At 33.1% G+C, this 12431-nt stretch overlaps 1 protein-coding gene across 2 annotated transcripts in view; it reads right to left on the bottom strand.

Moving 5' to 3' along the window:
- LOC118183673 (carbonic anhydrase-related protein 10-like) overlaps positions 1-12431 on the bottom strand; it is a 1099923-nt gene that overhangs the window by 345218 nt on the left and 742274 nt on the right. For both annotated transcript variants that reach the window (XM_085827194.1, XM_085827193.1), the window contains exon 3: positions 2042-2178. In XM_085827194.1, coding sequence (XP_085683320.1) covers positions 2042-2178 — 137 coding nt within the window. The remainder of the gene's footprint in view (positions 1-2041; positions 2179-12431) is intronic.

Here is a 12431-nt window from a genome sequence, read left to right as displayed (position 1 = left end):
GAAAGCGATTTATCGCTATATAACAGAGAAGGTAACAGAGAAGGTCTTAATAAAACAGAGAAGGTAAGAATGTTGTAAAAGACCCTTTTATTAAGAAACTCAAATAGTTTAACAGGAGGTGCTCACAGATCAGCCAGCATTTATGGCGTTTCTCAAAAGTAAGGAATTTCAATTTGATTAAATTAAACCTAAATTAGGTCGACGCCTACACAGAAAGGAATAATGTTCAAGTTGACTCAAACCTAAACGGCGAGTCAAGCACTAATGGCAAGAATACATCAACGCCGAAGATACATTGCTATAGTAGAATTTAAACTAGTAACGTTGCCTTCAGCAGGCGGAATACGTTCTGTCTAACAATCTAAAACCTCCCGTCTTTTCCTATCTCCTTTAAATGCGCGCGAGCTAAAATTAGCATTCTGGCAGGAAAGCGGAAAAGAGAATGACAATAAAGATACTTAACATAAAATAACCGACTAGTTAGATAAAATAAATTAGTATATTCTGTATAATTAACCTATATACGCATATAAGATAATATAAAAAATAATAAAAAATGTCTGAAATGTTTCAGATTTTAAATTACGTCCAAACGGGCGTTTATTTAACGTTTTGTGTGCTACCTTTATTTATTAAATATCATGTTTTTTGCACTTAAACCATAAAATTCAGTTCAATAGCAATGTCGCAAAATAATTTTAAAATGAACCTATCTGTAGAATTTCCGATACACAGTTCCGCGCGCTGGAGATAAAACGGTTTTTCTTCCCCGTAGAATGTTGCCATTGCTCGCTTTTAAATAGTTCAGTTTGTTAATCAAAAATTCGTTAAGTTTTAAAAAATATAAAATCGTTAATAAAACGAATTCCAAATTTCAAATTTGGTCTTCCACATGCCCATATTCGTAGGAAGATTACGTCATTCAATATTCGATGGCTCTATGTACCGTTGTTTTATCACAATGCGAGAAATAAACATACATTTATGCATATATTTCATTATTTAATTTTTTCGAACATAATGCAGGACTCTAACATTTGGTGGCAACAATTTGAAAAGTGAAACGGACATTTATAGTGATTTAATGCAAAATCGCAAAACGAAAACAATAGTCCTTCAGGGACTAGGCACCTTTGGACTAAATAAAATATAAATAATATAAAAAGTATCAATACTCTCAACTAAATTCTGAATTAAATTAAACTGATGTTCTCTCCGACCTTACACAGTTTTCCTCTGACTGCAGAGAAATTTGCTATACCTTCGTTTTGTCGAAATTGCTGGAAGGCATACACAATTACATTTACATAGGAACATATATATAGGGAGTGGAACAGTTACGTGTGTATCTGGTGTATTAAAGTCCTTTAAATAAATTAATTTAATTCTGAAATTTCATTTTCATAATTTGCGTAAAAGGAATAATAATCTTGAAAATTCATTTTTAGAACTGAAATCACATGTTGTAAGCCGGCCAATGGGAAATGAGTGTAAGTAAGGTCACGTGGTGTGACTTGGCTAATGGCAAACGCTCGCGTTCAGTCTTTGGTAGCAAATTTAATACAAATACATTACAGATGTGATGTGATCACAGATTATCATCATTCGTGTAAAAGGCATCTAATTTGCGGGACATTTCAGTTACTTTCGTTATTAATAAAAGTGGTGGTTAATCAAAGTGATTTCAAATAAAGAAGTATTTTTGTCTTTTGGACAAGGATTTTTAAGTGGGCGCAGACGTCTTTTTTACGGCGTGTTCTTAACTTTGTACGTAGATGCATTTTAAATCTGTGATAATTTTAGCGTACAATTAAATCTACTACAGAAACTACCTTGAGAATGGCTCAGAGAGAAACATCAGCTCGGGCTGAGGGCGAAAATTCAATATAGCTCAAAGCTAGTTATAAATAGAAATGAAGCCAAAGACAGAGGTTACTATCTAATTATATGTTTCAGAGCATTACCAATGATGCTTTCAGACGAGCACTACATCCATTTGCATTATTAAAAGAGCTGGTAAATGCAATAAATATATACCTACCCTATGTTTGTCTAGATGGATAGTCCTCAAGAAAGGATCATATAGCAGCTTAGATGGATCAATATCCACTGGGGATTGACGATGGCCTTTACTGCAAAGATTCCATTCTGGATTCAACAGCCCCCAAAAATCAGGACCTAAAATTTAGATAAAAGTTTTTTATCAGTTGAAAATAATTGACCTTTCATTATTCTAATACACGCAGTCTCCAATGAAAATATTTCGCCAATTTAATAAGTTTTCAAAAACATAAGTATCTTGACTGAAATAGGTAATTTAACACATACCGGCCTATATATACCCATATATATACCTGAACTTTCAAAATAATCGATATTTGAAAATCCAGACGTACAAATTGAAGAAATTTATTTTATATCAAATAAAATCTAAATTCATTGATTTCATGGCTGACTTCACTATCGAGAAATGGTTTAGGCATTTTTTATCAACCATATAATCGCGATAATTCTAGCCATTTTTAAAAATTATGTAAAGTAAAAACTATAGTTTTTCCTTCATGTTACTTAACATCGTACAACAATTATCTTTATGTAAACATTCAATGAAATGTTTATAAGTCTGATTACAACCAATTCTGTTGTTAGATACGACAGTAAATGTACACCATTTTGTCCATTCATCAATTCATTTCTACCTACATGATCTCTTTAAAAATTTAAACGCAACAAGTTTATTATACCAAATAATAACTTCTTACATCTGTTGCCACTCAAAGCAAAACTAAAGGGAAATTTATATTACACTACTTGAATGTAGAGGAACAACTGCAGTATGATAATAACCAATAATGATTTTGTGAAATATATATGGCAAATATCGTTTTTGAGATCAAATACTTGGTAACTTTGGTAAAAACGAGATGATTATGATAACGTATTCAAGGAAGTTGAATGTACTCGTAGAAGAGAATGTAAAAGTATTTCTTCATAATAAAACTGCAAAAGTGGAAAAAATTCCAAAATTTCTCGAATCTAAATCCTATAATGTTTTCGAATTTCCTTGAATATTTCGAATTTCTGAAATCCTTAACATAAGAAAAATAATAAAAAATAGGGAAAAGTCTTTACTGCATATTAGAAGTTTCTAATTAGAAACAAAATTTGAAAGCTTTCCCAAAATAACTTTGGAAGTTTTGAATATAGCTTTTGAAACACATCCATATTTATTAAAAACATATAAATAAAATTCAGCAAATAAAGCACATAACTAAAACTCTTCAATCTTGATGATCATTTTTCCCAAAATTATTTAAATGCTTATATTCAACAGTAGCAGTTGATATTTAAAAACAATTTACGGTTTATCAGTAAAAAAGCAACGTAGAGTGAGCATAGCTAAACATGAAACTCTTAAATCTCTTCAAATAATTAAACAAAAACAAAAAACAACAACAAAAAAAAATCCTCTGTTTTAAGAGCCATATTGTTCGGTATAGTGGTTAGTGATGCTACCGGCCGTATCACTGTGCGCGAGTTTGAAAACAGAGATAGCATACATATTTGTATGTGCTAATATCTAAGGGTTAGGTTACGTTATTTCAATATGGCAAAGCCCCGAGGGCTATCTATTTAAGAGAAGGGATGTCTACCAGCAGGACGTTCTGAAGGGTGATGGCTCGTACACATAGAAAAACCATGAAAATCGATCAGACAACCTGTTTGTCTGATATAGAACCGAAACTAGTTCAAACTACCAGTTTTTGAGAGATCGTAACAACTCGGCTACTGTTAAGCATGTATCTGTATGAGACGGGGGCACTTAAAATATTAGTTAATCTGCAGTTCTCTTAAGTTGTTTGACGATAGGGAAAGAGGGGTCGGAAACTTTCGGATGCACTCCCCCCCCAGTGTTATGCAATCGCATTTGGGGTTGAAATGCACAGTAGTGCAGTAGGCCTGTCAATGGAATTACTGTGAGACCAATGGTGAAGTTGTGACATCCCGCCCATTTCTGCCTGGCTTGGGTGAACTGGGCCACTCTGTGCACGCTCGTGGACGATTATCAATCCTTAGTAGAAAATATGAGGAATTTGGCCGTTACTTTTAAAATGGCTAGAATTATGGTGATGATGTAACTGAGAAAAAGCCCTAAGTCATTTCTCAATACATAGATGGCCATGAAATGAACGAAAACTCGGTCCTAAAACTCTGCAGAAAGTAAAAGGCAGTGGAAACGAAATACATTGGCGACAAAAAACCTGGAAACATGATAGAAGTTATTGCAATCTGTTTCACGTTCAAGAAACAGTCGTCATTCACTAGAACGTCGTGGCAAGAAAACATCATGGCTTGCAATCGAAGCTAGTCTAGCGAGAAGAATTTGAATTCGGGATTGTGGAGATGCGAAAGGCATGATTGTAGGAGATGCGAAAGGCATGATTGTAGGAGATGCGAAAGGCATGATTGTAGGAGATGCGAAAGGCATGATTGTAGGAAATGCGAAAGGAATGTTCTTAGAGATGCGAAAGGCGTGATTGTAGGAGATGCGAAAGGCATGATTGTAGGAAATGCGAAAGGAATGATCGTAGAGATGCGAAAAGCATGATTGTAGGAAATGCGAAAGGAATGATCGTAGAGATGCGAAAGGCATGACTGTAGGAGATGCGAAGGCTAGAGATCAGGTGCTGGTTGAAAGATATGGTGTGGTGTATTTAATTATGGCAAAGCACACTAGGGACTTTCTGAGGGAAACTGGCTCGTATACACATTACACATGGGGAAAACCACGAAAACACCCATGCAGCCAGCCCGTTCGCAGGATTCGAATCTCGGACCGAATTACCAGTGTTTAGCGACTTTGCCGCTCGGCCGCTGGTGGGCCTGTGGTTGAAAGAGACTGGAATGGGTGGAAGTAGAAATGAAATAGCAAGCAATTCAGGTATTAGTCGGTGAGCGGGTATTCCAACCAGAACTAACATATTCTAACCGTTTTTGAAACAAAGGGCTGAAAAAACGGTAGGGGACAGTAGAATCATAAAATTAATTCTGAGCAGCTAAAGCAAATTAATTAGTAAATAGTATATTCATTAAAAAATAATTAAATAATTATTTCATTAAAAAACTAAAGCCACAAATTAGGATAGATCTTTCGTTAAAATAACTTCTCGCAAGTTAAGGAATGACAAAGGACAAAATGCTTGAAACTTAAATCCTGAGTGAAAATGATAACATAAACAAACAACCATTATTCTACAACCTACAAATTAATGATTATAATGAAAAGAATATTTGTAAATTATAGGATATTTACAATATATGGATATTTTTGCCAACAATTTACTCATTTAATAATGTATTGTATTGCATTTATAATGTACTGTGCATCACAATGCTTTTTTACCAGCTATTCAGCAGGAAACATAACTTATGCAAACGAACTTAAGGACTTCTACAACTCAGGCATTCTAAAGAATTGCTATTTTAACTAACTCTTTTATGTACTGTGGGCTTATTTCCGGTAAAGTGTCACTGCTTTAGGAAGTAGGATTAAGGGCTCTAAACGCGGTGAGTAATTGCATTGATTAATTAATTAAAGAAGTAAATTTAGTTTAGGGAAGAGAGCTTCCAAACTCCGTTAAATCCCTCTGAAAGATTTGGAGAAACTATTAAATTGCAAACATTCCGTTTGAATTATAATTACGTTTTGTTGTGGCAACACTTTGCAATTATTTTATGTTGCACACACGAACAGAGTGATGAATGTAAGTTTGTTTAAATTTATCTCTTGAATTGGCATCGGTTTGAAAGCTATTAGCGAAAACCCACTTTAATGACATAGATCTGTTTCCGTAGTGGACACGTAGTGTTACTATGCGAAGACTATATGAATAAATGCATCTATACCGGTTAAATTTATTTTCATTAGAGTATGCAATCATGTGCAGTAAATTGTAACATCACTCGTACATGTATCCAAACCTAACCAATCAGAAATAATTTTGAAAAACAACTGAAGCCGTTATTCAATGAATCTACCTATTCGTGTAGCTAAGCTTACTTCCTTGCACGAAGTAAAGGAAGCATTGTAATCAAAAAAAATTCTGGTATTATAGTTCAACAAAAAGATTCATTTTGAGAGCTATCGAATGCAATTTAACGATGTTTTTGCGTGGCATCTGTACGTAAGGACAGAATAAAGGACCCTTTTTTCCTAAACGGATTATAAAATGGATTTGAATGTATTCAGAAGAAGAAATTTTTTTCATGACGTCTGTATGTAAATATCTACGCACGTATATATGTATGTATCTCACATAACTCTTAAACGAGCAGCCTCAGAAAGTTAACATTTTCTATATAGGAGTGCAATAACATGTAGTTGTGCATATCCCTTTTTGGTGCAAATTAGCCGCACCATTTTTATAATCTTCTATGTTTATTTCAACTTTACTTTGAATTCGATTTCATGATGACGATTTCCAATGTTTAATTTCTACAAATAATATAGTACTCAAATACATAAAGATGATAGTGTCGGGGACGGTTACTCGAGTTTTACAGGATTTCTCTACAGTAATTGATTTTTACTCCAAATTGAATTGACTAAAATGCTTCATGAGAATAAGTTCTTTGAATAACAACTATTCGCGGAATTATTTGGCCTGACTAGAATTGCCGGTTTGGCTTTAACTTATAACTCGAGTAAAGACGAAACACTTTCATATTTACGTATTTTTATCAATTATTGTTCATTGAACGGGAGTTGGTTCGTTCCCCTTGAAAAGTCAACTAATTTCCGATCAATGACAATAATTACATGTTTTAATTTTTCCTTTTACAATTGAAATATTATTCTTCGTGATGATTTAACTCCAGTCCCCGTTAAAACATTATTAACATTTTGCTTTCAAATTACTTCAAAACATCTTTCAAAATATAACTTACCAGTATGGATGCACACTTTTAAAATAATTCTACTTTAATTAAAATTAGGAGATAATATAATCAATTAATCAATACTGTTTAGGAAATAAATTATACATAATTATATGTATATATAATTATATATATATATATATATATATATGTGATGTACCAGCTTTTGTCCGGAATAAATAGAATGCTGAAGAATCATAAATGTAGTCGTAGCTTAAATAATCAGACGATAAATTTAAAAAACAGGAGGATCCATTATTTATTATTCAGGAGAAAATAGCAGTTACAAAATCAGATATCCGAAGTAAATAAAAAGAATTACTAATAACTTTTTGTATGAAGTTTACTGCATCGTGACATTTAAGAAAAAGCCCCGATATTCCTTTTGCGAGTCCTTTTATTGCCTCTGGAAAGACGGAGCTTCCAAGAAACGACGTCAGCCTCGTCAGACAATCCCGTTCGCTTTAAATATTTCCAGAACATTCTAAAACTGTACGTGTAGAAAAGGCGGGAAAAACAACTTGACTACGGGGCTGTGGATTTAATTCCACGTACTTTCAAATAAGAGACCGTCGCCATTAAAAATGAAAAGAACATACAGTTAGAATTTTAAGTGTATTCTTGACTATGGAATTTTATTATTACAAATATATATATACATAATTTATAATTAAAAAACGTTTTATATACCATCTTCAAGGAAAAGAATTTCAAATAAAACCATGAATTATTAAAAAAAATAATGAATATTTTAATTAGTATTTTAAACTAGCGCTTTCTAGATCTCTATTGCTTTAAAAATATAAGAATCATTACTCGAAAATATACCAAATCAAAAGTCAAAATTTTAAGTTTTGAAAAATCGCAGATTAATTGACTTGTCAATGAGAACAAACCAATCTACTATTAATTAACAACAACTAAATTAAGTGAGAGTGTTTCGTCTTTCTTCCATGCAAGTATCAAATTATATTTCTGCTAGACCCATATCATAAGTTGCGAACAATACTCAATCAATAGAGAAAGAGCCAAAAGAACTTTCAGAAACAAAATTACAGAAATTTCAGAAACAAATTAAATAATAATCTTTTAAATTTAAGTTTCTCTTGAAAAATACGTCTAAAGGAGATCCTTACTTAAGGAAGAGATATTCACCGACATTCTTATTTTTAAACTCAAATTCAAAAGTAAAATCAAAATTATTTAACATTAAAATGTAACTCAAAGGAAGATCAAAATTAACATAATACTTTAAATAAAAGTTTAAAAAAGTAGTTAATTAATTAGTTTTTAAAGATCAAACTCAACGAAATTAAAATTAACTTACTTGCCTGAAAAGAATTAAAACTAAATGTCTAGAAATGCAGTTGTATTCAGTGATAGAATGTAAGAGGGTTGTCGTAGAAAGTGCTGTTCTCTATTTAAGATTTAGCCTTAACTTCTAAAAGTTACTCTGCAACTAAGTTTCTGATAAACTTAAACAAAATACACTGCTTTTTGTCCAAACATTATATAACATTTAAGTTTAGATAAGCACTTCATCCTCAAATATGACTGCTATGAATAATGAAAGATATAATCTGCGAATGAAGAATATGGTTAGTATATTTCTGGTAAAAATCATTCAATAACATTTATATTTTCCTAAAATGTTAATATTTATTTTTGAATATTATTATTCATTGCATTAAGCCAATAAAACTGCTAAACCTTCATTAATCTCAGCCAACGATCTTGATGTAACACACTTTGGGTTTTAAGTTTTTAAATTTGTTATAAAATTTCAGCATTAAGCAATTTTTAGCTTCAATTTAAGAAACCATTTCCGTTTATGTCTAAAGCGTTTTTAGTACTGATTAAAGAAAGTTTTGAAAAAGGCCACTGGAAAGGCGGAGCTTCCAAGAAATGACGTCAGCCTCGTCAGCCAATCCAGTTCGCTTTAAATATCTCGAGAACATTCTGTAACTGTACGTGTAGAAAAGGCGGGAAAAACAACTTGACAACGGGGCTGTGGATTTAATTCCACGTACTTTCAAATAAGAGAACGTCGCCATTAAAAATTAAAAGAACATACAGTTAGAATTTTAATTATATTCTTGACTATGGAATTTTATTATTACATATATGTACTTATATATATATATCGAATTGAATGATTGAAGAGTTAGGTTTGGAGGCAACTTCCCCTTGATAAGTCTGTCTCCTGCCTACTCTACTGTCATTCACTTATGCATTTTAAAAAAAATTATTTAGTTTAATTTTAATTTGCTAAATTAGTGAATTTATTTTCATGTATTGATTTTGCACTTGATTTGCTTATGCTTCTGAATTTAAATGATATTGTAAATTAGTTCGAGAATTAAATCTTTTATATGTTTGCACATTTTTTAAAATTTTTTTAAAAATTATTTTAGATTTTTTAGGATTTAAATTTGCTTTTTTACTTTTATACGTGTATATGTATCCATGTAAGTATGATTGTCCTTTACATTTTTTCAGTTTACTCTGTTTCTCAAACGTTTTGAAAACAGATTGAATCGACAGTAAAGAGTTGCAAATATTAATCAAATTTAGACTTCAGATCAAAGTCTGTTTGAGATTAAAATATTCTTTCGCGGTTTTTAATTTTCGGAATTTGTTGTGCAGAAATGTGATAGTTGCGAATTACTTTCAGGAAAATAGACAAAATGCTCAATAACTACACTTTGTACCTTGTACAATTTACGTTTAGTTTCTAGCAAGTTATTTTATGCTAATCATTTTTCCTATCGCCCTCATTTCCATTTTCCTTCCTTAATGTAAATTCATAGCTTGCTCGATATTCAAATGAAGTAGAAAGAAGAGAGTATTTAAAGAAAGGATTTAGAGGGTAAAATTAGAGCGTGTTCTGCCTACCTGAAGGCCGTGTTGCTTCTTTGGATCTGTTACTAGTATTCTGCGCGGTTGCATTATTCTAGCTATTGGGTTTGTTACTCCGACCTTGGGCAGAGCCAACATGCGTATTTTCTATTTGTGCAGCCTTTAGACTAAGTGACTTGTCTTAGTTTTAGTTTATTCATTATCTTTCATTTAAGCCATAATTGTTGACCTCCGTAAGCACGAATGGTAGCGTCTGTTATATTTTATATCAGCCAAACAAAAGGGTCTTTTATACCCTTTCCCTCTCTCTGTGGTACTTAAAAGGCATAGCAATAATTCTTTTTAGTCTCAAGAGCTCTCGCACATTTGGTGTTACCAAAGAGCAAGAGACTCCATAGATAATATATCGAAAGCAAAATCAAGTAATTTAATGTAATATTCGAGTGTGCTGCAAACCTTCTGGCCGATAATAATCGGCCTCACGGTTAACGAAACACCACCATGACAAAAAAACAAAAATACAGTTAAAAGATTAAAACAGAAATACGGTTAAAAGCATCAAACGAAAATTTCCAGTATTGCCATTTATAAAGTTCATCAAATGCTTCGCAAATCTAAACGTTTCCTGCGACAATAGAATTCCTTTATGTTATCAGGTTTTTCCTGAACATATCGCAATAATATGCAGTCATCGACGTTAACTTTTAATAAACGTTTCGTGCACTGCCTTCAGCACAACAAAAACTTTTTTATACGTTTTTTATTTCCAATGGCTAATGGTTTGTCGCCATTAGCCATTGGAAATAGAAAAAATAAAGAAACAAAGAGTTACAAAGAACTAAAATCTTACAAACAATAGAACTAAGAACAAAAAGACCGAAGTCATTGCCTAAGGAGCGCTATTGTGTCCCACTATCTCAAGACTATGAAGAGCCCCACATCGAAGCAGGTGGTCCCAGTCCATTTCTTTTCCAGAACTGCAAAGTGGGCAAATAGGATCGCTTGAAATGCTCAAGCGATGCAGGTGGGCGACAAGGCAATCATGTCCTATAGACTGACGGAAAGCAGCAACTGAATTGCGTCTGGGACTATCGGGAATAAGAGAAGGAATTATCATTTTCCAACTTTTCAAGGCTGTAAGAGTCTGAAAATCTCGTAAGATATCAGACATAAATAACATTTTAAAAACAGTTTATTCCTCAAAAAAGAAATGGCTGTATTAGGATTTTATAATAAGCTAGCACCTCTTTTTGCAAGTACGTGCGCTTCTTCATTGCTCCAAAAGCCACAATCGTCTGCTATTTCCCCTTTAAACTGAGAGTTCTACACTATAAATACTACAAAGACTATTATTTTAAAAAGTAAATCTTTTCAGGTACTTCGAGAAGCGCCCGTGTCCAGTGATTATTTGATTGTAATCAAAATCGCATATCATTCTCATATTTCCAGAAACTTCAGAGTTCAACAAATAATCTTTCCTTTTTCCCAGAAATGTTCCATTTCTCTTTCCAGCAACCATAATAGAAATCCTTGATTCTACCAATAATAATTCTTTTTGATGCTTGAATATCAAACGCATCACCCATAGCAGCCTCTTTGGCCAACATATCGTCCCTCTCATTGCCTATAACACTAATATGGGTTTTCACCTAGTTCGTTTTCCCATCATGCATTTTCTCAACTTTTACAAGGAGATCGTTTACGTATGAGACCAAAATATTAGTGTTATCATCATCTGCTAGTGCTTCCAAACCAGATAATGAGTCTTTACATATATTAATACATATCTGTATATATGTATTAATATATATTAATACATAAGCAAAATCATGTATGCAGATCAAGTATCAAGCAAGAAGATTTTAAAAGTTCTTCCTTGTGCTGTAGAGTCATTAGGATTTTTTTTGGAGGCATAAAAGATGAAAATTAGCAAACGCCTTCACCGGGAATCGAACCACGGACTTCTGGAATACCGGCCCAGCGTGCAGAACCACTACACCACAAAGGACGCTAGGAAATTGGGAGAAATACCTTATATACTCCCCTTTTTAAAGGGCGACTAGGGTTTTAGGGGACCTAGTCGCCAAATCCTGGGTGCGGAGAATCATCATCCACAACCCTTTTAGTTCACTTTTACGCCACTTGTAGAGTCATTAGGATATTTTTAGAGGCAGAAAAGATGAAAGATAGCGGACGCCTTCGCCGGGAATCGAACCACGGACCTCTGGAATAGCGGCCCAGCGTGCAGAACCACTACACCACGAAGGACGCTAGGAAAGTGGGAGAAATACCTTATAGTGCTACTGTTTACTGTACCTGAGAAAACGAGAAGGATTCTATAAAACTACGATAATCAAGCTCGGTTATTTATTTATTTTGAGATTTTTTAATCAAAATAAATTGCAAATTTAGAAAGTTTTTAAGTGTTCAACAAACTAATATTCCCAAGTCTTTTGACATTTAAATGCGTAATATACGACTCTTCGTATCAATCTCCAGAATATATCTGGAGCTGTGTAACTGAAACGGTAACAGACCTTCTTCAACCGTTAAAAAAAGTTCTTCCAAAAACTGTACTAGTGAGAGAACTACAAACCAGATCTGTAAGAAAATCGATAAGCGGAGCAAAGATA

This window comes from Stegodyphus dumicola, chromosome 11 (genome assembly GCF_044657685.1).
Source record: "Stegodyphus dumicola isolate Sdum_Otavi_A_Nest chromosome 11, ASM4465768v1".
Lineage (NCBI taxonomy): Eukaryota > Metazoa > Arthropoda > Arachnida > Araneae > Eresidae > Stegodyphus > Stegodyphus dumicola.
The sequence above is the reverse complement of the archived record's forward strand: the minus strand, read 5'-3'. Positions and strand labels throughout refer to the sequence as shown.